The sequence below is a fragment of the Ambystoma mexicanum genome, chromosome 3p, assembly GCF_040938575.1.
Source record: "Ambystoma mexicanum isolate Mex_15411 chromosome 3p, UKY_AmexF1_1, whole genome shotgun sequence".
NCBI classification, from domain to species: domain Eukaryota; kingdom Metazoa; phylum Chordata; class Amphibia; order Caudata; family Ambystomatidae; genus Ambystoma; species Ambystoma mexicanum.
In genome coordinates this window covers 2,591,379-2,618,817 of record NC_090925.1, presented here as the reverse complement: position 1 = coordinate 2,618,817, position 27,439 = coordinate 2,591,379, and the positions used below count along the sequence as shown (strand labels likewise).

General features: G+C 41.5%; 1 protein-coding gene across 1 annotated transcript in view; it reads right to left on the bottom strand.

The window, feature by feature from the left end:
• Positions 1 to 2,327: 2,327 nt before the first annotated feature.
• The window catches only part of LOC138580060 (zinc finger protein 84-like), an 82,993-nt gene continuing 57,881 nt past the window's right edge, over positions 2,328 to 27,439 (bottom strand). Inside the window, exon 2 of the mRNA XM_069650301.1 lies at positions 2,328 to 10,106. Within this exon, the coding sequence (XP_069506402.1) occupies positions 7,746 to 9,197 (1,452 nt within the window). The 5' untranslated portion in view covers positions 9,198 to 10,106 and the 3' untranslated portion in view covers positions 2,328 to 7,745. The remainder of the gene's footprint in view (positions 10,107 to 27,439) is intronic.

Here is a 27,439-nt window from a genome sequence, read left to right as displayed (position 1 = left end):
AATCTGTTTTCAACACCTGTTAGCAGCCACACGTCATTGCAGTTGTAAACTGCTGGGATGCCAACCAGGTTTCAGGTGGGGGAGTCCTTGCCCCACAGCAAACAAAAGGGTGTGCCTCGTGCCTACAGGAACTTTTTCATGGAAACAAAAAGGCTTTTCTTTTCAAATGTTTGCTGGTATTTTGGATGTGAAGCATGATATACATTAGTTTTTATGTCAACACACACCATGTCTTTTCCATGACATCTTTAACTTTAACATTTTCCTCATGTCTTACTTTAAACTACAAACACACATGCCAAGCTGTTTCGGTGTCAGTGTTTAAACATCCTGCTTTTCATGTGAAAGGGGCCTTTGGATTTCTTCTGCCACTGTGAATTAAAAAGGCTGCTTTTCCTTTTCTAATGACAGGTAAGCCTTTTCACATAACGCATCTTTGTGTTGCTTGCAGAAACCCCACAGTTCGCCTCAGACGATAACATGAGGCGAGTCTTGAGACTGAAATGACAGATCCAAATAAGTACACAAACATTTCTATTTGCTGGGTATTTATAATGCACATGTGTTTCAAGGCGCAATAAAGCCTTGAAATGAAAGAAGGAAATATTCATAATGAAATGTCTTTTATATGTAGATGCAATCATAATATCACTGTGTATTTGTTCTTACCAATGTAAATTCCTTGTTACTGTTAATGGTGCTCACTTGCTTTACAATGGGAGGATGAAAGGTGGAGCCACACAGTCAGGACTCGATCGTGTGTTTTGAAGGATGTTTTTCTCAAGCTAGTCCTGCCAATGGTAGAAAAGGGTATTTTATGATTAGATTAACCAGAAAAACAAAATAATATTCTGGAAAAATCCTCTTCGGCAAACTTGCTCCCGAGAGAAGAATTCCTGATAATTTGTGGCAAAGCTTCTAAATAAACTTCCCTGGAAGATATCCAATAAGTCAAGTGTGTGATGTGCATGAACCTGCGAGGTGGGACTGCCACCTTACACTGCACAAGAACAAAAACAACCCAGGAGTGAGATGGTGTATTGCCAAGCGAGGGCCTTGCCCGGATTTGCCAAAAACCGCTGACAGACCTCCTTGGTTGAGCAGCACCTGTATTTTGACGAATATGCTAAGCGAGCAACAGAAGGAGGTCGGTCACGAGGGCATGTGAGGAGGAGGTAGGTGTGGGAGGGTTGATGTGGGACAAGGGGTTCATTACATTGGTGGAGAGATGGAGTTTGCAGGGCTGTCCCCTGCACACTGGAGCAGACTGGGGAACAGGGGACTGGGTTGTGAGGGGGAGTCCGCCACACTTGCGGGGGCTCATAGTAGGGTGGGCGGTGTGATGAATGTGTCCCCAATAAACTGCAGGCAGTAATTACTATTATTATAATTTACTAAGCGGCTTAAAAGACAATGGGCTTTATTATGAGTGTGCTGGTGCTGTAATAGCATGCCAGTATTACTGCATCGTGCATGTTACTGCACCAGCAGACTCCGAGTTTGGTGCTGGGGTGGCCGGATTTACCTGCAGCTCCAAGCTGCCGGTAATTCTGGCACCCCACCACCAAAAAATGTATTACCGCTGCCGGTAATACGGGCTACTCCCCCCCCCCCCCCATGGGACTCCATGGAATTGGGAGTAACTACCCTTCATGGTATTTGGAATCTGCCGGTCATTTCACAAGACCAAGTGCCAGTAATGGTAGATCAGTTTGGTGGTATTTCGGTGCCTTTACCACCAAAATACACAACTTGTAATGAAGCCCAATATATCCTACATAATAAAGATGGGGTGAGTTCAAGAACATAAGTCTAAAGGCCACACCCCAAATATAGAAGAAATGCCTACGTCTGAGCTCACATCTAAGATTACCACTTATTTCCCTCACCAAAAACACACAAGGTGCAGCCAGGCAGTTTTGGGGAAATCTCCCTCCCACACATCAACCCACAACTGTACTAATTAGCGATAACCAGGCTCCTGATTGGCGACTTTCGAATCCTCTTAATTCAGAGAATGCCTCTTTTGTGTATATGTGCCTTAATTTAGAAAGGTGAGTGCAATTTGGGACATTCCACCAATACATCTGTGTGCTGCACCGTGTCTCCATGTATCCTCTGAAAACAATAGCTGTTGAGATGGATTTCTGAACTCTGACCTGGTGGGCAGAGGTTCAGGAGTCCAGTCTAGTTTCTTGGAACAGGGTAAACTTCTGGACAAGCCAAACCAATCACGGTAGCATTGGCGGCGGTCAAGACTCAGGGGTGAGTGAAAGCCCACAATGCGCGCACACATTAAACAACACCACAAATGACTCTGTCAGGTGTATATTTAAAATATATATAGATTTATTAAAGGCCTAAAAGTCAAACACAGAATAATTATTCAGCAGTAATACCAAAACCAAACCAACACTAATCTAGTAAACATATATAGAGTAACCAATGGCCAACATGGATATTACTCAATACAGTCCCACAACCTGCAAAGAAAGGGATTATACAGTGTAAATATCTCTGTGGCAGTCCTTCACGATTCACTCCCTAGTTAACGGGCAGGTCAGGCCCTAAAATGAGTGGAGCCTTGAGCTCAAAAGCACTTTCGGTGCCGGTGCACGCAATAGTGCAGTTAAGTCAAAACGGGGTCTCTTCAAGAGGCTGTAGCAACTCAGGAAGGCGAGTTCCCTTGGCTCCTTTACTAAGTTTGGTGTGAACTCCGAAGATCGACCGGGAATGGGTGTAAGATGCCTTCTCTTATCCAAAATCTCCTTTACACCAAAACAAAGAGAAACCAATAGGAGATCTGCTCACATACAGCCTTCCAGACAAGGACCAATCACCGACAACGGTGGGCCCAGTCATCTCAGCACACCAGACATCCTGGCACCCAGGATGTGTTTTGGAACTAAACATCTCCGGCCCACATCCTGGGCATGCACACAAGGCATGCAGAAGCCTGCAAAAGCTTTGGTTTGTGCGAGGATCTGCATGACCAAATAAGGTATTTCCCGGGTCTGCTCGACCTGGGGAAGGCAAAGGGACAAGATGGCCAAAGGACAGAACCCAGGACCTTGTGGTATGGCCATTTTAGGCACTGGCCACTGTCCTGGGCCAAACGTGGTTTGGACCATTGAAAAGAGTTGAAAACACATAAAAAGTAACAGCTGCCACCAGCTCTGTCCAAGGCACATCTGTACATTCCCCAAAAATCCTTTGCGGGTGTCTAGGGCCTCGAAAATGAAAAAGGGACCCCAGCGCACTGTACTGAAAGGTACTTTGTGCACTGATAAAATGTTACTAATGAATATAGCAACAAAGCGAAAGACTAAGGGAAAAAAGTCTCCAAGTACTGACAGTCTGAAGGCCATGTTAGTTTCCCCTTAATAAAATGAGCAAAAGCCCAGCAGAGGGCTGGGCTCCACTTGCAAAAGTCAGGCTAGGATGGTCAGACAACAGCAAAACATTGGGGGGTACACAATTGGAGGGAAAATTACCCATAAATTTCCTAACAATTGCTAATTAAATTTGACCATTTCACAAGAGGTGAATTTGATGGAACCTTTGAATGATAGTAATCTCCCAATACACAAGACCCTGCTGACATTAACCCCCCCAACCTCTTATTTGGAGATGATCATTTTGGTTTTACCTTTGAGACGGTGTGTAACGCTCAGTTCTGCTTCAATCTCTCTGTTAAATTTAGTCTTGGTCTATATTAAGACTTGATGATAATATAGGCTGTGAAGTAAAATCCCACACAAAACAGACAACCTAGAATTACTCTGTAATCTAAAAAGTCTCTTGATGCAGCGAGCGGCTAAGAGATTCTCTTTAGGATTTATACCTGCGGAAAAAAGGGAGTCTTGCGAAAGATTGTATTAGACATTGAAGCTGGCATGGCAGTGTGACCTCCTCCCCCCTTTGAGTATGGAGACATAGCGGATAGTGCTACAAGCAGATCACTCGAAGGACGAAGTACCACTGGTGTACCAACAAACATTTCACAAGTATCTAGAAAAAAAATCTTAAAACCTATAACAAAACTACCAACACAACGAGAAACAGATCTCATAAACTCTTGCGTAACTTAGCAAATAATCGTATTTCCACTCCTGCTGCGGCGGAAATCAGCTCGATTCCTGGTAAGACCAGGAACAATAAGAAAAAGCTAAAAAAAAAGAAATCAAAAGGACATAAGAACTTTCTTTCCTGGAGAGCCAATAACTGAAGCAGTGAATGGACAAGAGGAAAAGATAGACAGAGGAATTAAATGAAGCAAACACTATAAAAGATGTGGCATTGCGCTGGTAGCCTAAGTCTGACGCTTGTGATTCTTTGGGTCCAACAGCACCCAACCATACCTGGGATAGGCCAATCGCAGGTTTAAAATCGTTTGGCATTGGGACTACGGATCAAGGGAACCTAAGCAACCAGCAAAAAGTTCTAACTGATCTGGGAGGGAAGAATCACTTCAGAGTGAATTTGGCAGCAATTTTTAAGTAAGAGGAGAATACACCTTTAAATAGAGCTAGAATTCTTGGCATTTTCCAGGGAATTCCCTCATTGTGTCTCATAACCTTTTCTTACATAAATCGTGTGCCTTTTCGTATTCCTCACATTGTGGTTAAAGTGACCATCTACCTTTATTTCAAAGTGGTTTGCAAACTAGTATGGGAAGTACAGGACTGCCTGATCCAAAGGGGCTACGCTATCGTTCCTCCTACATGTGATAGAGCTATAGAGGATATGGCCTCTGACATCAGACAGACTCCTAAGATGAATCATGTACTGGAAGATAGGATATACAATGACTTGAAAAGTACATGCTCCAGGGAAATGAGGACGGGAGGCATGTTTTTAGTTAGTTCTGTGATGAATTTAGTGGCGTCATCACCAATTTTCCAGCATTATCCTGCGCTCATGTGGCCAGGGGAGGGCAGCCGATACCTGATCCTGACCCTGGGGGTGGTTATGTAAAGGAGGAACACATGGGTGGGGACAGCACCGGGTAGAAGAGATGATTCCCTTGGAGTAGGCACAGAATTCCCCCCTTGCCCCTAAAGAAAACCCCAAGATACCGAAACTACTAATGGCATACTGTGCTTCTAGACAAAGATCCATGTGTACCTCAAACACTCACAACATACTCAAAACATCTTCTGTTTCTGATATTTCTGTATGTGAAGTTTTGGGACATCATAATGGAAAACCCATTGTTTCTATGGACTTCAGCTCCCATAAAGTCTCAAGTATGAAACGAAGAAGAGGAGGAAAGAGTTCATGCAAACTAAGAAAACTCGTTTTTTCATTCAAACTAAATTGCCTGCGACATTTAAAATGTCAACCGCAGTATTCAACGGAGAAGCAGTATGGTTGAGAACCGTGGAAGGGAAGATGCACACATGTATGTGGCGGCTTGTGAACGTGAGTTACTGACCCCAGCATAGCGTGAAGGAAGGAGAGCATAGCGTGAAGGAAGGAGAGGCGCAGCAAGCATACCCGAAGGACCGCAGGAGCACAAGAAGCACAGCGGAGCTCCTGGAGGTACAGTTGTGGCAGGAAGCTGTGCTCTCCGGTCCAGGCTGTCAAGCGAAGCCAGCGAGTAACCGCTAAGTTTCAGGGAATGCTGGAAAGTCGTCCACATTGTGTGAGAAGCCAATTTGGGGAGGGAGCTTCACAACAGGGGCACACCACAAGTTGGAGATGCCACAAACTACCGGTTTGTCCCAGAGCCGTAGGGGACCCCAGGGCTTACCAACAAAGAGGCAGTCTAGTGAATGAATCATGTGAGATTGAGATTTAGGACAATTCTCAAAGACAATTTAAAAGCAAACAAACTTTAATGTTCAATCCATATTTCCACAAAAGAGGATTTGAATACCGACAAGATAAAGTGCAGCAACAAAGCCTGAATAAATATATGTTCATGAAAAGTCAATGTGGGGGAGAGTTAAACAAGTGTTAACCTTAGCAACGAAACTGGACAGAACAAAGTAGATGCTGATGTGTTACACTGGAAATAACAAGTGAAACCAATAAGGAGGTCCTGGTAGTCAAACATACAAGGCCTTTTAGCCCATAAAGGAACTCTGAACATTTGGAGAGGAATTCTGGTAGAGGAGTAAACCAGACAATTCTTCCAAATTATAAGAAAAATGAAAGAACGATTATTCTTTGTTTGGAACACATTTGAACAAGATCTTTCTGAATCCGGTTTCAGAACATCAAGAGACTGATGTTTGAAAGAGACACGTTTGTCATCCTACTAAATATCCAGGGGAAGGGAACTATCCTCTGGTTTCAAGGATTTCTCCTTGGAAAACATTATTTGACGTTCTTTTTATGTTTCGACACATATCTAATTTTGGGCACGCTAGGGAAACATCCCTGGCAGTCTGTTTCGCGACCTACTGTTCTCTATTTTTGTTGGTTTGCAGCTCAGGTTATGGCTTTATTCCCATCTCTGTAGACCAAAATTCTATGTTGTCCAAGGTTTAAAACACTGATCCATTCTCACTGATTTTAGACAAATGAAATGCCAAGAACAGCACAGAAATGGATGTCAAATGTCTTAAAAGGAATGGTTTTCGAGTTATTTCGCTCAATCGTTGATCACCGTTATAATACCAATTCCTTGTCACTATCTAAGTTTCAAATTCTACAGAATGCTGCCCCCTGACCAACCGCAAGTGGACTACTTCTATTGCATCCATCCTTTTCCAATATCCCCCCACGGAATGCCATTAAAGAGAGATGCAAATGTGAACTACTCATCCTAGTGAATAAATCCATCTTTAGAAATGCTTCAAACTACTGCACTCATCATATCTCTCTGTATGCACATCCAAGATTCTTCACTCCTATTCCATAAGATTGAAATCATCATCATGGACTGGAGGCAGGAGATCTGCCATGGGAGGAGGTGTCCTTAGAAATTCTGTCCCACAATCTCTCCAAAACACCTCCAGTCAATTTAGAAGGCTGCTGAAAATCTACTGTTTAACCTAGCTTTCACGCAGCTGTTCTTGACAAGGTAGGTTATCGTGCTAGGCAGCACAATCCTTGTTGTGATATTTTACATTATGCGTGTGTCCAAAATACAAACATTAAAAATGAAGTTTTGAGATGAAAAAATAAGGTGGTCTGGACATTAATGCTGCCATCCCTTCTATACTTGTTATGCTGCAGTTCATTCTGTACATTTCAATATTGATTGCCATTGATATATTTAGGGGTCATAGAAATCAAAAGCTGCATCTGATTGCTTGTATGAGCATGACATTGAAGAGAGCTTAGTAGGTTCGGGCACCGGGCCCACATGCTAACTGAAACACGTGAAATGACAGAGCCTTGCTAAACCTCATCAGGTATGGTTCCATGGGGCACTGTGTAGAACAGGAGTTCCACAGCGATGATGCTTTGAAATGCAGAGATCTTTGGTGGATGCTTGAACCAGAAACAAGCGGAGCCTGGAAGGTCTATCTCAGCCATCCTGTCAGCTGGCATCTTGGCAGGCTTGTGAATGTGAACCAAAAGGTGGATTTTATCTCATTGAGACCTCCATCTCTTGGGACAAAAGTCTGCAATTGTAGGAGTGGTTGCAAATTAGCTGATGGGTCAGCAAGAATGCCCTTCCTTTTGCATCGAATTGGGTTTATGATGTTTCTAAGCAGTCCTATATCTCACCAGTGTGATTTCTCTGATGAAGCATCAGCTGTCGTTTTGAAATAAAATCTTTGTTACATTTAAGACAGTAATAAGGCTTCCACGCCAGTGTGATTTCTCTGATGAAGCACCAGCTGTCGCTTTGAAATAAAAGCCTTGTCACATTCCAGACAGTTATAAGGCTTCTCACCAGTGTGATTTCTCTGATGTACCAGTAGATCACACTTTTGCTTGAAAGCTTTGTCACATTCTGAACATTTATATGGTCTCTCGCCGGTGTGCCCTCTCTGATGTCGTGATAGATCACCCTTTGTCTTGAAACATTTTCCACATTCAGAACATGTGTATGGTTTCTCACCAGTGTGATTTCTTTGATGTACCAAGAGACCACCCTTTCGCTTAAAAGACTTAGCACATTCAGTACATGTATATGGCTTCTCTCCTGTGTGATTTCTCTGGTGTTCCAACAGATGCCTGTTTTGAGAAAAGGCCTGGTCACATTCAGAACATGTGTATGGCTTCTCTCCCGTGTGAGTTCTATGATGCCTCATTAGATCTCGCTGTGTCATAAAATCTTTGTCACATTCTGAACATTTATGTGCCTTCCTCTCCCCGGTGTGGTCCTTCTGATGTCGCAATAGGCTACCCTTTACTTTAAAAGCCTGGTCACATTCAGAACATTTAAATGGTTTCACCCCAGTGTGAGTCCTCTGATGTTTCAGTAAATGACCCTTTTGTTTGAACCCTGCGTCACATTCAGAACATATAAATGGTTTTTCACCTGTGTGATTTCTATGATGTATAATCAGCTTGCCTTTTTGCTTAAAACCCTGGCCACATTCAGAACATTCAAATGGTTTCTCACCAGTGTGAATTCTCTGATGTATCAAGAGTGTACACATATGCTTGAAAGCCTGGCTACATTCAGAACACTTGTATGGTCTGTCCCCAGTGTGAATTGTCTGATGTAGTGACAGGTGATCCTTTCTCTTGAACGTTTTGTCACATTCTGAACATGTATATGGTCTCTCCCCTGTGTGATTTCTCTGGTGTGCCAATAAATCCCATTTTCTCTTATAGGTTTTGTCGCATTCTGAACATGTATGTGGTCTCTCCCCAGTGTGAATTTTCTGATGTGCCGACAGATCGCCTTTTCTCTTGAAAGCTTTGTCGCATTCTGAACATGAATGTGGTCTCTCCCCAGTGTGAATTCTCTGCTGTGCTGATAGGTCCCCATTTCTCTTGAAAGTGTTGTCACATTCAGAACATGTATATCGTTTCTTACCAGTGTCTTGGTTCTGATGTTGCAAAGGTTGAACCTCTCGCTTGAAAGACTTACCACACTCAGAACACCTTTGCAGTTTCTCACAGGTGTGTTTTTTCAGATGTATGTTGAGCTTTGACATTGTACTGAACTCCTTTTCACATTCAGGGCATTTAAAAGATGTTGCCTGGTCTTTATGATGTAGTGGAAGACGGCTTTTTTGTCGGAAACTTTTGGCAGATGCAGTCAATACATAGGGTCCTTCCATGTTAAATGTTAATTTCTATCAAGAACTTGTCGTCAATTCCAGTACGTTCATATGGCCACCTTCCTTGAGTTACTGTATCAACACCAAGCAGATTTTGAATACATGCAATGACAGGAATACATTTATAGGATAGGGCATGCCAGCATACCTTGATGCAGGCAAAGTAATAGACAACCATGTAATTCCTTCTGATGTCTAGAGAACGGTTTCTAACCATGGGGCTTTCATATTTCAAGACTTATCAATGGTTGTTGTTATGGGATCATTCATATCAAGGATTGGCTAACAATTGTCTCGGGAGGATAGCTCAGGGGCAACGTCCTCGCCTTGGAAGCAAGATGACACAGAGCACCACAGGTTCGATCCCTGGGTCCACGCTTACAAACTTCTGGGTATTAAGCGTATTATAAATAACCTATCATATCATGTCACCTCAGCAGGGATGTTCTCGGTCTCCGTGCATCCACGTTAACTAACCCCAAGACCAGATTTGTGTAGGTGTCATTGAATACTGAAAATCGGTCAATAGTGTCTTTGCACAACTGGAATGCGGTCAGATTGAATCTCCTCTTCAGAGGTAAAGTAGTGTATCCAACGGACACATATCACAGCTGTAGGGTGTGGTACTGACTGGGCACAGGAAGAGATTGTTCACATTGCAAGCTCTTCTCACGCCGATAGCAACCATACACCTCTGTTGGTGAGATAATGTCTGAACGTTCTCTTCCACACTTATCCCAGGGCTCGTCCTTTTGTGTTGGGAAAGGATTTTCAAGTCACTGAGAAGATCTTACTGGGACCACAGCTGTTAGCGGAATATATAGTGGTGACTAAACCTTTCACAGCTATTCCTGCACAAGAGTAGTGAAAACATCTTCACTTCTTCCACTCTTACTTTATTTCTTTTACCTGTTGGACAGAAAAACTACAATTAGTGTTGACTATAAAAAAGACTGTAATATTAGTTGTAATATCTCCATGTGAAAGCCACTAAAGCCTGTTTTGCACTAATGAAACTGAGCTAAACATAAACTTGAATACAATCCAATCAAATGGAGAACGCCGATGTAATGAGGTCACATGATTGCGCAGAGCACCTTCTTTTTCCTGTGAAAATGAATAACACAAAATAAAGTACTCCTGATCCAATGCCAACCCATACAACCTAGATTACCACAGAAACGAAAGCATGTGTGACCCAGTGCCAACCCAGAACCTAGATTACCACAGTACTAAAATGCTTGTGGCCCAATACCAACCCACAGAGCCTAGATTATCACATAAACTAAAGTACTCATGACCCAATGCCAACCCATAGAGCTTAGATTCCCACAGAAACTAAAGTACTCATGACCCAATGCCGACCCATAGAGCTTAGATTACTCTCTTGAGCTCTTCGCTCCTCTACCTCCAACTCCCTCAGGGTCAGTCATTTTTCAAAGAAACGAGCTGGGGTAGATCTCCGTCTTTGGCTGGGGCCTCCCTCTTGAACAGCCTCCCTGCCACTCTAAAACTTGAGGAGAACCATCTCCCGTTCCAGAAGCACCTCAAGACCTTCCTCTTTTCTTCGGCCTTCGCTCCCCCTCTCCCCTGCTGATCTGTTCTCTCTTGGCACTGTGCACCTGGCCACCCTCTGTCCTTCGGGCCCAGGTACCTGCTCACCCTGCCACCCTCCCGCACTGCCTCTGGGCCACCCCTTGCACTGGGGTCTGTACCTGTACCCATGCAGCCCCCCCTTTTTCTTCCTGCACTTATCAGAAATACCCTGTCTGCTGCCTTAAACCTAGCACTTGCAAATTGCTGGCTGCATTACCACTGTTTGTTGCCTTTATTATTTATTTGTTATTTATCTGTTTCTCCTCTGCTTCGCACTTTCCACTTCTCCCTCCTTCCATGCACTTTTCCCCTCCCTCCTCTCCCATGCACTTGCGCCTTCTCAATGTCACTGGGCCTAGTAAGATCGCTGTTTTGTTCTCCCCTGTTCCCCTCCCTTGCCTTGTCGCGCTCTGAAAGACTTGTGTACGAGCACGATAGAAATAAAATATCAATCAATCAATCACAGAAACTAAAGTACTCATCACCCAATGCCAACCTATAGAACCTAGATTACCACAGAAACTAAAGTACTTGTGACCCAATGCCAACTCATAGAAAGTACTTGTTACCCAATGTCAACCTATAGAGCCTGGATTACCACAGAAACTAAAGTACTTGTTACCCAATGTCAACCCATGGAGCCTAGATTACAAAAGAAACTAAAGTACTTGTGGCCCAAAGGCAAATTCGACCAGGGGAGGGAGGCCTTGCTTGGTGTTTGGTGAACAAGTTGGTTCCACCAGCTCAAGGGAAGAAGATTCCTTGCAGTTTTTCTCTGTCGTCGAAGTTTGGAGAGTCGGCCCCGCAGCAGTGCTTCACCGAGAGGTTCAGTCGTGGTAGTGGTCCTCTTCTTTCAGCTTCTCTTCGGATCTCTCGATCCAGTGGTGACTCTGCCTTCCAAGTCCCAGAGACCTGCTTTTTTAAGCAGTTTTCCCCCTATTCACACAGCCTGGCTGTCAATCACACAGCAGGGTGGCTGTCTTGGCAGGACAGTCACCTAGACAATCAAACAAGAGTGTGACTTGGGTTTCCAAGGGAACCCTGTGCAGGGGTCCTAAAACCCCTCCCTCACATCCTGTCTACCCACACTATCGGGCGCCTAAGGAGGGCTTCTGTGCAGAAGTCCGCCAAAGGACGGTGAACAAAGGAACCAAACCTGGTTTGGCGCGCAGTGTAAAACACGAGTAACACCTTTACAAAAAGAAATGGCAAATAAACCCAGCCAGAACCAAATAAAAGTAAATGGGGTCCAGCAGATTCAAGTTCGAGGCTACTAACTTAGCCTAAAACAGTACCAAGGCTATTTTCATAGACTGTGATAGGAAAAATATGGTAGCTACCACTGCCACCAGCCAAATCTTAAAGAAAGGGGAACAAAATAATGTTCCACGAGAAACAGACAAAAAGGGATAACTATGAACCCTTTCCAGTACTCTGTAAAATAGTTTGTACTGGGTTTATGCATTTAAAAAGACTAATAAAGTCAATGGCAACTTTACAGGTTCTTGGAGACAGAAGTCAGTCCCAGAAAATGGAGCTTAGAGTGGGAAGTCCGAAAAAGACAACCCTGTGTCACTGCACTAAAGGTGCTGTGTGACACACAGTAAAAAGACAATGCCTATGGAGTAGGTGACGCTCCACAGTCTATGAACACAAAAATGTTAAACACACAGCAAAACGCATGTAAGGGTGGGAAAAAAGGCTCACACTCTTACCAGGTGAAAAAAATGAATCCTATTAATCCAGCAAAGCTGCCCAGGGACTGGGAAATAAGCCATTCTGGAGAATTATCACTAATACTGTACCCCCCCCCCCCCCAGACTAAGGGGCAGGAGGATTTAATCCACTTCTGGATGAATCTCTTCACTCTAGTCGGTTATAAACATCCTAGAGAGACCATCAACATTTTGGTGGTGACATCCTGACCTGTGCTCAATAGTGAAATCAAAACCTTGCAGGTAGATTGACCATCTTAGAAGTTGTGGATTTTCCCCTTTCATTTGCATTAACCATCTGAAGGGTTGGTGGTCTGTCTGAATCACAAAAGTAGATCCATACAAGTATGGTCTAAACTTCTTCAGATGCCACACAATGGCAAAACACTTGCGCTCTATGGTTGCCCACCTTGTTTCTGGTTCCTTCGGTTTCCTACTGATGAAGCAAATGGGGTGTTCCCTACCTTTCTCATCCAGTTGACTAAGGACTGCACCTATACCCTCATCGGATGCATCTGTCTGCACTATGAAGGGTTAGTGATAATCAGGAGCTCTTAGGACTGGAGCTTGGCAAAGGGCATTCTTCAGGTTTTCAAAGGCTTGAGTGCACTCCTCATTCCATCTAACCTTTTTAGGGAATTTTGGAGAGGAGACTACCTTCAGAGGAGAAGCTATGGACGCATAGTTCTCAATGAAATTCCTGTAGTACCCAGTGAGACCTAGGAAGGCTCTCACTTGGGTTTGAGTAGTAGGGGTGGCCCAGTATTGTCCAGCTTGTACTTTGCTAGGGAATGGCCTTATTTCACCTCCTCCTACCGCATGACCAAGGTAGACCACTTTGCTCTGACCTATTTGACATTTGCTTGCCTTTATGGTCAGATGGGCCTAATCAAGAGCCTGCAAAACATATCCTACAAGTATGCCATGCAGAGTCCTTCATCCCATTCAGAACTTGATTGACCATCCTTTGGAATGTAGCAGGTGCATCCTTTAATCCAAAAGGCATAACGTTAAACTGGTGGAGGAATGCTGGGGTTGAAAATGCAGTTTTCTCCTTGGCATGGTCTGTCAGGGCTATTTGCCAATAACCCGACGTTAGATAAAATGTGCTGAGATACTTGGCTGCACCAAGTTTATCCACCAGTTCATCTGTCCTTGGTAAAGGATGGGCATCCGTCTTGGTGACTGCATTTAGAGCTCTATACTCCACACATAATCTCAACTCCTTGGATCCTGCCTTTGGTACTAGAACAACTGGACTAGACCATGGACGTGTAGATGGCTGTATAACCCCGAGATCAAGCATCTTGTCAACCTCTTCCTTTATGTGGGATCTTACATGTTCTGACATTCTGTAACCTGCTTTTCACAGGTAAACAGTCACCAGTTAAAATGTCATGCTGGCCCCAACGGGTCCAGCCTGGTGAAAGTGAAATCAGGGAGGCAAACTGATTTAACAGAAACTTGCACTCATCCTGTTGTTCAGATGTCAGATTAGAAGAGAGATTAACTCCTATTTTCTCATCTAAAGGTTGGCCCCTGAGTAGGTTAAGTAGAGGTTCACTCTCCTCCTCTTCTTGAGCTGAAGCTAGAAGCAAAGCTCCCACTTCTGGTCTCGAGACATATGCCATCAAACATTTGGTGTAAAAGACTCTGGGAGCCTCCTTAGTTCTGTCTAAGTCCACCAGATAGTTCACCTCTCCAAGTTTGCCCACAACCTTAAAGGGTCCTATCCATTTGTCCTGTAAGGCCCTCTGCCTTGTTGGCACCATAACTAGTACAAGCTGGTCTTGAGTAAACTCAACCATGTTGGCCTTCTGGTCATGCTAATGTTTGACCAGAGCCTGACCTGCTTTCAAGTTATTACTTGCTTCTGCCATCATGTGTGACATTTTCCACCGGAGACCTATCATATAGTCAGTCACTCTGACTGGCTTAGGGGAAGGAGCACTCTCCCACCCCTCCTTAATCAGGGCCAACAGACCTCTGACTGGATGGCCATAGAGAGGTTCAAAGGGACTGTATCCAACTCCCTCCTGAGGTACTTCTCTATTACTAAAGAGAAGGCATGGCACTTCCCAACCTTCAACAACCTGTGTGGTATGTTTTGGAAAATTTGCTTTCTCTCTATATGATGCTAATCATGATTAGTTTTCATTGTATCTTCCATGTTGATATTGTTTACAATGATAATGATCATCAATGTGTTTATGGTTTAATATGGTTTCTATGGATACAAATAGCCTTGAGAACGACCGCAGAGGTCAAAACACGTGTCGGCTATACCATTGTTGTTCTGAACGACAAGAATATAGCGAAAACAACACTTTGATTCCAATGTGTGGACTTTAATTGTTACTAAATGGAATACTATGGATGTGGATTATTAGTTCCAAGCGCGGTGATAGCCTTGCAATATACAAAAAAACCATTGTCATTATAGGATGAATCTTTTGTGGAGGATTCTCATGTTGTGAGACTCCCGCAGCTGGATGTTTTACACTTGTCAATTATAATAAATGAATAGGCTGGGTGAATAGCGCACGGGACCAAGCATCTATCCACTACAAGTCAATTAGTCTGTTTATTGGATACAATACTGTGCCAGCTGACAACCATCGGCAAATATGACAGATTATTTGCTACATAGGGATGAAGACAGGGCCGCACTCTTTGCACCAAGGGGCAGCACGGCAAATCCATTCAAGAGCAATTATGATTCGGTAGAGACATTGAAACAAAAATTCATTAGACTAGAAAGACTTTCCAAAAAAGAAAGAAATAAATATTGGGAACAAGCATCGCTAGCTAACTATTTGGAAAATAGCATTGTTCCTCGTGGTCTAAGGATCCTCATCTTTCCAAATTTTGATAAAGATGAGGATGAGGATTCAGCAGAGAAATGGGAACATAACTTAAGTTCCAGTTCCAAAAATATGTTGGAACTATTGATCATTCATGCTACTAGAGAACATACTAGGGTTTTAGAACAGATCAACCAAGTTTAGGAGGAAATTAAGAACATGACCAATGCAGAAACAACCAAACAATGAAACTATGAGAAAATGAATGAGTTCCTCTGTGAATACCAAGATGAGATTAAAATGAGAAAGTTCAGAAAGTTTTTCAGGGATGATAAGGACTACAGACTTGTTAGAATTTAGACCTTTCAGACAAAATATGACAATAGCGGCCCCAAATCGAAATCCAGCTCAAATCACACCACTCCTGCTAGCTCTGACCCTGATTCAGAGGAGGAGATTCGAGACAATGCAAATCTAGATTCTCCAACTGATACAGCAGATGAATCTGAACCAGTCAATCAACATGGCTTTACTTTTTTAGAAGAGATACGGAGGCACAGAAAAGGAAATCAGAGAATGTTTCTCCAAAAACAAGTCAGATTTCAAACCCCGCCAGGAACATCTACTCCAATGGCCAATACCACACAAGGGGCCAGCGGGGGGGGGGGGAGTGCAGGCGGAAGCGGCAGCTCAGACGAGGACACAGGCCAACCAGGAATTTTAAGGAGATCAACTGCCAAGAAGAGATTAGCACGCCAACAACACCAGATTTAGTTGTGAATTGATCAGATCATAATTTGACAAGAGATGAGATTGCCATACTCAATAAGGGATTTCTTTTGCACCAACAACAAATACCAATTATGTTAACTTTCAAATTGATCTGTTTAAATTTGTGCGTAAATTGAAATAAAAAAAATGTTTGCAACCCAAGTTCGCACGTTTACACCATCAAAAGCTGAGGAAACTTTGAGTACTTTAACTTTGGCAGACCTCAATAGTATTGAAATTTTGACCTCACTATGTACAGAAGGGAATTCAGACTTGGATTCAATCTGTTCGGATTTAGGGGTACATCTGAGAAATTTGGAAATTCAAAAATTAAAAAACCCATCTAAATTCACTCCACAAACCACTCTAGATAATGTTATTGATATCTTTCACAAATCCATGGTCAAAGACATACATGGGGTAATGGATAAGTCTTTAAATTACGATTTTAAAAAATTGGACAAATCTAGACACAATTTTACCAGAGATGAATGCAAAGCGCTGAATTCCTTGTCTAACAATCATTTGATCACTATCAAAGAAGCAGATAAAGGAGGCAATGTAGTAGTACTCCATACAGTGGATTACATAAAAATTGGCATGGATCATTTGAATACACCACAATGCTATAGGACTCTGAAAAGCAATCCTACAAAGAATGTAGTTATTGAGTTGGCAAACCTAATCTCTAAATGGCATACTATGGGACTTCTTACGGATGATGAAAAAAAGTTTCTAATTGTTACTAATCCCACAATACCAACCATGTATTTTCTACCAAAAATACATAAAGCGTATCAACAACTGCCAGAAGTAAGGCCAATTCTGAGTGGCCTAGGATGGGCCACAGAGGGCCTCTCGCAATATTCAGATGAGGCTCTAAAACCCTTTGTGGTGAAAATTAGATCATATATCAGAGATAGCACACGTGTACTGAAGTTTTTGGAATCTATTGAATGGCGCTCACACCATCTACTAGCCACTTTAGATGTTACAGCAGTATACACTAGCAATGGACATGATTTAGCAGTGAAGGCACTAGAATTCACTTTCAGGAATTGTTCGGCTTCACATTGGAAGCATCTTGAAATGTTGAAAGACTTTTTAACTTTTACCTTGAAAAACATTTGCTTATTTAATGACCAATTCTTTCTTCAAGAGAGAGGAGTAGCTATGGGTGCTAAATTTGCGCCTTCTCTGGCAAACCTATTCACGTCACAATATGAAGAGGAACATATATATACAGATGAAGTCTTTTGTAACAACATTATAGGTTGGAAGAGATTTATAGATGACATCATTGTGATATGGGATGGGACTTCAAAATCTTTTGAGGAATTTGTACATTATGCTAATGATAATGAATTTGGTATTAAATTTACGGGGCATGCCAGTCCATTACAGATAGATTTCCTTGACCTACATATTTTTATTTCAGACAATACTATACAGACTACGACCTATCGCAAACCGACGGAAGTTAATTCAGTTTTACATGCAGACAGCTGTCATCAACGTAAAACTATTGACCACATACCTGGTGGAGAATTCTACAGAGCACGCAGGAATTGCAGCAGAGATTCAGATTACAAGTTAGAATGCAAGCTCCTTACACATAGATTTCTTGAGAGAGGATATAGCCCTTAAAGAATCAATCTTGCAATTGACAAATACAGACACACCAAACAAAAAGAATTGGTCAATAAGAGCACCAAAGATAGATCCCAAACCCAACCTATTGCTATTATAACACAATACACCAAAGAAAGCAATACTTTGTATCGAATGACAGCCTAGCACTGGGACATCCTAAAATTAGACAAAGACTTGACTCCTTTTCTTACTGACAAGCCCAAGTTTACATTCACACAAGCACCAACCATTAGAAAAAAACGATGTCCGTCCTTTTAAAACACTAAAACATAAACGCAGATACAAAGCTGGCTAAAAAGCAAAGGTGGCTTTTATAAATGTGGGCATTATAATCAATGCAAATATGCTTGGGACAAATGTAAAATCTTTAAAGATCAGTTTGGTAACGTAATCAATATCCGAGATCACATTGATTGTAAAACATGCTATGTTGTTTATATAATTCAATGTGTTTGTGGCAAGAATTATGTTGGCAGTACTATCAGACAGTTGCACATAGGCATCAGGGAGCATTTGTTAAGTTTGAAGAACACAGAGCAAAAGACACCACTGGCCATACATTGGCAAGGCCAACACGAGATGGATATTATGGAAGATTTAAGATGTTTGGGTCTCATGAAAGCTAAACAAGGAAAGAGAGGTGGTAATTTAAAATTGTTACTACGGAAAATGGAAGCCAAACTAATTTGTCTTTTACAGTCTACGGAGCATGGACTCAATTTAGACCATGAGATGTATGTATTTCTATGATTGCAATATACTGAATACATACTATGGTGTTTTATGAAATCATTGGGGGCAACATGTCGTTTACAACCTAACACCAACAGTGCGACCTAAGGGGCACACTCTCTTTAATAGCTGTAGGCTTTCTTTTCACCCACCAATAATTGTACTATAGTTCAGCAAGAATCATTATCACAATTAATTCAAATTGAGCCTCATATAAATTAAATTGGTCCACACAGAGTGTAACACAAAAGCTAAGTCTAATTTTTATTCACACGTTTAGATAGTCTTATTACATTATCAAACTAGGTACTTGTACCAGGGCTTTTAGACTGCAGTTGTATGCACCAGTAATTACTATGCAGACACGAGATTCGACTCGGTTAAGAGTCAGATTCAAAATGAACTATAAGTGATGACGTTTATTGTTTACAGTATGACGCCACGTGCTGTTTTGCGTGTGACGTCATCACGCAACGTGCGGCCTCCATTTTGTTTTGCCGCTAGTATCAAAACAGAGAAGAAACGGAATGGCCAGTTTAATCGATGCTGATGTGAGGCTACTCTATGGATTCACCCTTACTTAATGGGTGAGTTGAATTAATCTCTACCTTACACTTTTTGTAGCCTGACCATAGATAATGGCAGTGAATATACATTTTCGATATGTTTAGGATACTGGGATCTAACCCTAAAAACATTCCTGACTGTAATAGAAGAGATGTCGTGCCATGACTGAAATAATGAGCAGAATTTGAGGTGGGTGAAATTCATTACTATTGATACGACCTTATATACAGAGAAACAAACACTCAATACTACAATTAATAATAATACATTCTTGAATACAGATATTGAATATTAAGACATAAGAGAAAGGTAAGAAAAGCAACAATGTTGTGGCCAATATATAGGGGAGCACATTTTGGGTGCCTCGCACAATATGGATTCTAGCATGCCTTTTTCTTTACCAAACCTACACCAATAGATATTGGAGATTTAGGAATTAGAAACAACTGAATATTGGTAGAAGGTTGCACCAAACGCATGTACCCCAATGATGGTTTATGGAACACGTTATTTAACAATTAATCACAATAACATGTAGAACAAGATAACAAGTTGTAAGAACTGTGTTAGAATATATGCCAATTCCATATGCATAGTTAATTGGAAATGCTTTTTCGCTTGCCCGGCGCCGTAATTGCCGTGGATGCTTACACTTCCCAACCTTCAACAACCTGTGTGGTATGTTTTGGAAAATGTGCTTTCTCTCTATATGATGCTAATCATGATTAGTTTTCATTATATCTTCCATGTTGATATTGTTTACAATGATAATGATCATCAATGCGTTTATGGTTTAATATGGTTTCTATGGATACAAATAGCCTTCAGAACGACCGCAGAGGTCGAAACACGTGTCGGCTATATCATTGTTGTTCTGCACGACAAGAATATAAAGAAAACAACACTTTGATTCCAATGTGTGGACTTTAGGTACATACATAGGTATTGCTTCAGGGTACCTAATAGCATGGTCTACCACAACCAGGATAAACCTGTTTCCTGAAGACGTGGGAGGGTCAAGGGGACCAACAATGTCGATGCCCACCCTCTCAAAAGGAACTCCCACCACTGGGAGAGGCACCAAGGGTGCCACATTCTTGGCTCCACTCTTGCCAGAGGTGTGGCAAGTGTGACAGCTCCTACAGAATTTGTCAACTTCTGAACCCATCGTAGGCCAGTAGAAGTATAAAGGGAGCATTTCCTTGGTCTTTTTGGAACTCAAATGACCAGCCAAAGGTATCTCATGGGCCAACTGTAGGAACTGGAGTCTGTTTTCTAGGGGCACTACAAGCCTTTTGCAGTCCCCAGGGATAGACTCAGTCGGTTCACTGTAGAAGAGGCCATCTTCCCAGTGCAACCTATGCTTTCCAGCTTCTTGCCCATCAAGCTGAGAAGCTGCCTGTTGTTGAAGACCTTCAAGAGTAGGACACTCTCTATGTCCTCTGCTGAAGTCTGCCCTGTTGGGTCCACCTTCTGCCAGCAAAAGACTGCAGCTCAGGATGGTCAACAGGATCCAGATCTCCAACTAAAGTTATGCCTTCTTCCAGATCTGACTCTTCAGAAGCTGGCTTAACAACACAGGGTTGTACCTCACACTCAGCCTCAGCAGGTAGAGGTGTCACAGGCGTGACGTGACTTTGGACAATCTTGGGGATGTCCTTGTTGGTAGCACAGGGGTGCTGTCTGCTTTCTTCTTGGAGGTTTCAGTTTCCAATTTGCCTCTTTCTTTCCTGAAATAGCAGTGAGCAATTCCTGTGGACTGGGGGTTATAGCTTTCTCTATCAATTCCCCTGGAGATCCTCTCGAGGTCCTCTCCCTTGCAGGCCTAGTGAGCTCCTGTTTCCCTTTACGGGAGGACTGGGGGTGCTAGACACAACTCCAAGAGTTGTCAGGTCATTACCCAACAGGACTCTCCCAGGCACTTCACTCAGACAGTCATGTCATTGCACTGCATGCGAGCTGGTAACTGGGGAAGCAATTGCACAGGGCCTGCAGCTAACTTGGTTAGTTGTTTGGGTGCCTTAGCAACATCCTCCACCTTGGAAAATGATGCATAAACCAAAGTTATGTTGGCTCCAGTGTCCCTGATGGCAGGGGTCTCCTGGCCATTCACAAGAACACTATTTTTATTATCTGGGATTGAATTATAGACATCTAAATTCTGTTGTTCCCTCAAACCCAGGGACACTAAAGAAACACTAGCTGAGACTCCCATGGGTTCATCAGCCAGTAGGTGAATGTTTCCACTTGCCATAGGTACTTCGTCCTCTGGGGAGAAGGCTAAGGAGACAGTGTGGACCCTTGAAGGTTTACCCTTACATCTGGGATCCCCTTTAACATGGTCAGTTGACCCACAAACATAACATTTTCCAAATATTTTGATGAATGGGGGTTTGTTCTGACCTCCATCTGGTTTGGGTCCCGATAGTACACTAGCCTGATTCGGTTTCCCTTGCGACTTACCGGTATTGTTTTGTTTGGGGCCCTCTTTTGGATTGGAGGTATGAGAATTCTCCTTGTTATCTTTCTTTGGCTACTTTCCCTCATCCTTCTGAGCTGCCCCAGAATCATTGTGAGTAGCCCTGTTGACAACCAACAAGTCAGCAGCCTTAGCTAACTTCTTTGGATCTATCTCCTTAGAATCAGCCAAGTGATGTCTGAGCTCAGGAGAGCAGGCATCATAAATTGACTCCAACGTCACAAGATTTCTCATACTTTCATAAGTGTTTACTCTGTAACCCTTAACCCAACCATCTACGTTTTTCAAACATTCACATACGCAGGTAGCCCAAGGGGTACCATCATGCTTTTTGAGGGTCCTAAACCTCTTAAGGTACTGGGAAGGGGTCTTCCCAAATCTAGCAATTAAAGCAAGCTTCACACACTCATAATCCATCCTATCCACCTCCCCAACTCCATCACAACATCAGATGCAGCAGTGGGCAGCCTAGAGAAGAGCCAAGGAAGCAACCGATTCCCTGTAATGTCTTGAATCCCAAGGTTATACTCAAACATTGCCAACCAATTCAAAATATCAAGCTTAGCCTCATACATATCAACAATTTCTTTAGGCATACAGGGTCTCTTAGGACTGGAAGACCTAGAAGACTCTGGGAGAGAAGCATTTTCAATAGACACATTTTTCATTTCTAAGGCATGATTCATCTCCATTGCTCTGAGCTTAAGTTCTTGATGCTTTTGTTCAGTTTGAACATTAATACGTTTGAATTCCAATTCAAGCCTCATCTTTTCTAGAGCAATGAATTCAGGAATGAGTGTAGGACCTGATGGGGTCCAAGTGAACAAAGGTTGAGGTTGTTGAGCTGGTAGAGGAGCAGTAAGGCCTAAATGTCTTTTTTTAATTTTTTTTTTATTGATTTGTTACAAACCTTTAAAAAAAAGAAAAACAGCAACATGCATATAAAACATCAAAATGTACAATTGCACTAAACGACCATCATTGCTAAATTGTCTCAAAACTCAATACATATTACATTCGATTTGCACATTCATGTATTGTTTTTTGGTTTTTCTATTATCTTTTCCAAGAAAAATGTCAGTTCAATTGTTAATTTTCGATCAGAGTCACTATGTAGTTCTCTCCACCAATCTTCTATGCCTAATGATGGTCTTGTGGCTACGTACTTGGCAAAATGAAGGGTTCTTTCGTGAGTTATAGCTGAGCATTCTAACGTCAGATGTTTTAGAGTTTCGTTTGTTCTTCCACATAAGCGGCATAAAGCTGCTAGATTTTTGTCACTAGACCAGAAATGTATCTTTTCTCTAGTTGGCAGCTGATTTAGGTGGAATTTTAGAAATAATAATCTGCGAGATTTCTCAGGAAATTTTTCCAAATAATGTTCGGCCAAGTTGTATTTTTTTGCTTCCATAGGTACTACATTCATGGCTCTGTGTTGACTGTGAATATGAATAGTGTCGATCCAATCCTGAATCCTTAACATGGTCTTAACTTTGTTTGGATTACTTTCTAGTGTCATGAAGTCTGTACTTATATCGGTAAGACTTTTATCCCATTGTTTTGCCCATATAGTAAGCACATTCAATCGATTTCCATTGTCTGGATCTTGCAGAATTGCGTGTTGGTGTGCTGAATGTTAGATCTTCATTTTGCGGTATTCGTTTAGGGTATTCCATGTTATTCTCGCATTGATGGATATCAAGCCTAATCCATATCGCAAACAAGCCCTTGGTACACCTTTAGGTAACCACAGAACTTTTGTCCAGAATTCATGTTCTAATGAATTCCAGAATTCGAAATTGCACCCAAAAGCAGCCTCCGCACCATGAATTAGGGCAGGCACAGTCTTCTGTTTATAGAAATTCAGTGTAGGAGTTAATGAAAATTTCCCAAACTTTTTGTGTATCAGACCAGCTTGGATTGCAAGCTGCTTGCATTTATCTTTTGTTTTCTGAGCCCATGGAGTGTCATTAATACTATAGCTAATGCACATTCCTAAGTATATAGTTTGTTTTACTACTTTAATGGGCTCTTTTCCAATTTTCCAACTGATATTTTTTGAGGCTGATAGGTGATTTGTCTTCTGTAAGTTTTGTAATATTAGTATTTCTGATTTGTTTGTTTTTATCGAAAGACCATTTTGTTGAATGTACTGATGCAGAATGTTTAATTTCCTCTGTAAACCAATCGGTGTTAAATCTAACAATATAAGATCATCTGCATAAAGGAGCCAATTAACTTCCTTACCGTTAATTTTGGGTGGAAAAACTTTGGCTCCTATGTAGGATTCACCGAAGTCCGAGATTAATAGATTGAATATTACTGACGCCAAAGGGCAGCCTTGTTTCACTCCTCGATTGGTATGAATAGGCTTAGATAGATGACCCGCTTGTGTCAGTCTCACCCTTATATGCGTGTTAGTGTGCAGCTCTTTTATTGCCATAAGTAGGACTTCTGGACATTTCCACGTAACCAGCTTTTGCCATAATAGTTCTCTATCGATACTATCAAAAGCTTGCGATAGGTCTATGAATGCAAGATAAATATTTTGATCAGTTCGAATGGCTTCCATTTTTAGAATGTTAAGAGTGAGCAAGTTCAAGCCACATCCAACTCCTTTAACAAATCCAGTTTGGCGATAATCTAGGTGTCCACTGTTTTTTATCCAATTTGAGAGATGTTTCTGTAATTGAACAGCAAACATTTTGCCCAGGACATCTAAGAGAGAGATCGGTCTATAGTTCTTCGGATCTGCCCGATTTCCTTTTTTGAATATCGGGACAACGATCGCGCTCTTCCAGGAAGCCGGTATGGTTTTTTTCACTGGCTTTTGTTGTGAAGAGGGTAAGACACAAGGAAGCCCACTCCTTTGGGTTCTGTTTCAAGATGTAGTTTGTTAGGCCATCCGGACCTGGCGCTCGAGATGAACTACAACGCATTATGCTTTCGAGAATATCCTCTTCCTCGAATTCGACGTTCCAATGTTGGAGTTTTGGTAAGGCCAGATCTTTTGTAATTTCCTTTTTCTTATATACTTTTGTGAAGTGCATTACCCACTGAGCTTCAGTTACCATATTAGTTTGTAAGGACTGTTGATCGCCACTGCTTTGGTTTATTAATTTCCAAAAGTCTTGGGAGTTGTTATTTGTCATGCTGCACATCATCGCTTCTGCGTCTTGTTGGTGAAGGAGTGCCCTATGAGAATTTAACCGGTTCTTGTATTTTTGTTTACATTTTTTCACGGCAAGTTGTTGTTCTTTGTTGAAAGGAGCTTTGAGTGATCTCCGTTCTTGACGCAATTGTGACCTTCTCTTTACAAGTTCACTATCGTACAGATGTCTCGCTTTAAAGGCTCCGTTCTTTAAGCCATTTTTCTGGTATGACTATTGCTGCAAAAGGTGAGAGTATTCTACTTCTGCTTATTGATGATTATTTGCATAGGTATTATATGCATTCACCAATGATTTTACTTCATTTGGTTGGATCTTTAGACGAATCATGTTTGATTCTACCAAGACTGTCTGTTTCCAGCAGTCATCCTTTGTAGACATATCATATACCAAAGTGAGTTTCAATTAACTATGATCACTTGTTTGAGTATTTTTAATTTCAAGTGATTTCACCTGTTTTGTGAGTTAATTCGAAATGTAGAAGAAGTCTATAGTTGACTTGGACATCCTGTCACTCCAGGTTGAGTGAGCCGGAATGTCTCATTTGGTGTTACCATTTAGAATTGTCAGGTTTCGATCGTCCATGACATTCTCCCATCTGGCTATTAGTTTTCGCGAATCTAGCTTTGCGATGTTCCAATCAGAGTTTGTTTTTAAACACTCCAAATTCAAGTCCCCACAAAGTATTATGTTTGACATATCTTGCTCAGTATTTATGTCATTGAATATTTCACAAATGGTCGTTATAAATTTAATTGTGCCTGCAAGAACGTGGTGCCAGTATACATTAATTAAATCAATTTGCATTGAATTTTTAGTTTTATTTCCTATTGATTTTATAATTGTATGTTGTATAAAGGGAGAATGGTTGGTTGATTAAATGATTTTCCAGCCTGAGTAACTTTTGATCATCGTCATTAACCCTGCAGAGGGTCGGCCCTTTTTTCTCATTATCGCAGGGTTGATTGCAATCTCAAATTCTACTGAAATGGGACAAATGACCATCCACGTTTCCTAGAGGCATATGAAAGTTAAATCTACAATCCAATTTGAGCAACCTTGGAATAAGTGATTAAATCCTCTAGTATTCCAGGATAGGATATTAAGTTCACACATATCTTGCTTTTCCTGGCATTAACTTTGAATCCCACCCAATGCACCTGCCAACCAGTTCCATTGAGATGTTGAAGCAATCGAGCTGGTTGCATTTTGTTGACTCTCCTTTGGCTCATTTCTATTATGATTGCATTTAAATGTGATTTTAATGTGTTCACCCAAGGATACTTTGTTTGATGTTTTGTTGAAATCACTGATAGGAACTTGAATGTCACTTATCACATTTTTGTTCTCATTGATGTTTTTTGGTACTTCAGGGTAGATTAGTTTAAAACCTGTCTCCACGACCCTTGGACAAGTTCTTTGCTTTGGTATGACGTCATGTTTTGTGATCACTTTCTCCGGGTGTTCTGCTGCTTCTTCATGAATGTCAAAACCCAATGACAGGAGAAAGGGTACAACTTTTATAAGAAGATCGCATGTTAGCCTGCAATCGATGTGTAGGCGTATTCGGTCATTGGAGCATTCATCAATAAATTCAACAGTTTGAATATCACTAGATTCTATAGATCTCAAACCAGGTACATGATGTAACAAACGCAAGATGTTGTTTCGATTGAGAGTCAGATCGTCTTTGGCTGTCAAGATTCTTTCAAGCAATATTTTGCTGATTTGTGTTGTCAATTAGGAAGATTATTTTGCACCTGGATTGTAGCTCCTCTGTTTTTTTTTTCATCTTTATTATTCTTATTTGGGAAGCTATGTTGTTTTTGCTTTTGCTGTTTAAATTCTGATAAGTCAGGATTGTAATTATTTCTTGATGGAGACTCAAGGAATTGTTCTCTTGCATCTTGGTTCACATCATGTTTGTCAAAAGTTCATGCATTTTCATGACTTATTTTCATCAAACGTTTCCTTTTTTCTTCCATAGTAATAAATTCAGCCTCTGGAATTATTGAGTTCAACACAGTATGATTCTCAGCTGTTACTATCAGTTCACAGAATCTCTCTTGCATTAAAGTAAAGTTTTCCTTGTTTATAGGTCGCTCTGATTTTCCACAGTCGTCAGATTGTACGTTATCATTTGGAGGTTCTGCTAAGTCATTTACCCAATCATCCTGAGGGTTTATCTGGTTATCTTCTGCCTCAGGTTCGTCTTCATATGTTGATATATTCAATAAGTCATTTGAGATTTCCAGTAGTTTTGGATCCACAGCAATTACAGTTATTACAGGTTGATTTACTGGTTGTTCCGCTTGTTTAGACTTTTCACACAGGTTTTTAGTATTAACGAACACATTTACTGCTTTGAGATTTCTAAGGAACTTTCGAGATCCTACATTGTTCTTCTTTCTTATACATTTTTGATTTGTTTCTTTTCTTGGGGCAATTTCATTCCCATAACCAGATTTTTTTGAAAAATGTAGTATTTTTTGTCAATGTCCTCAATTGTTTGTTGGATGTCGGGAGCCGGATTTCCAATCAATCCTTCACCGTTTGCAGACGTAAATGGTTTTGGGGAAGAGGGATCTTTCTCCTCATTTCTTTTGCTCTCTTTTTGCGTTGCGTGATCCTGGTGTATTTTGTCAGCATCTACGCAAGTTTCCAAATCAATTATTTCCTTTGTAGTCATGGCTGCATCAGATAGTATTATCGCACTTTCTTTCTTAGATTCATTATTTTCATTAGTATTTGTGGA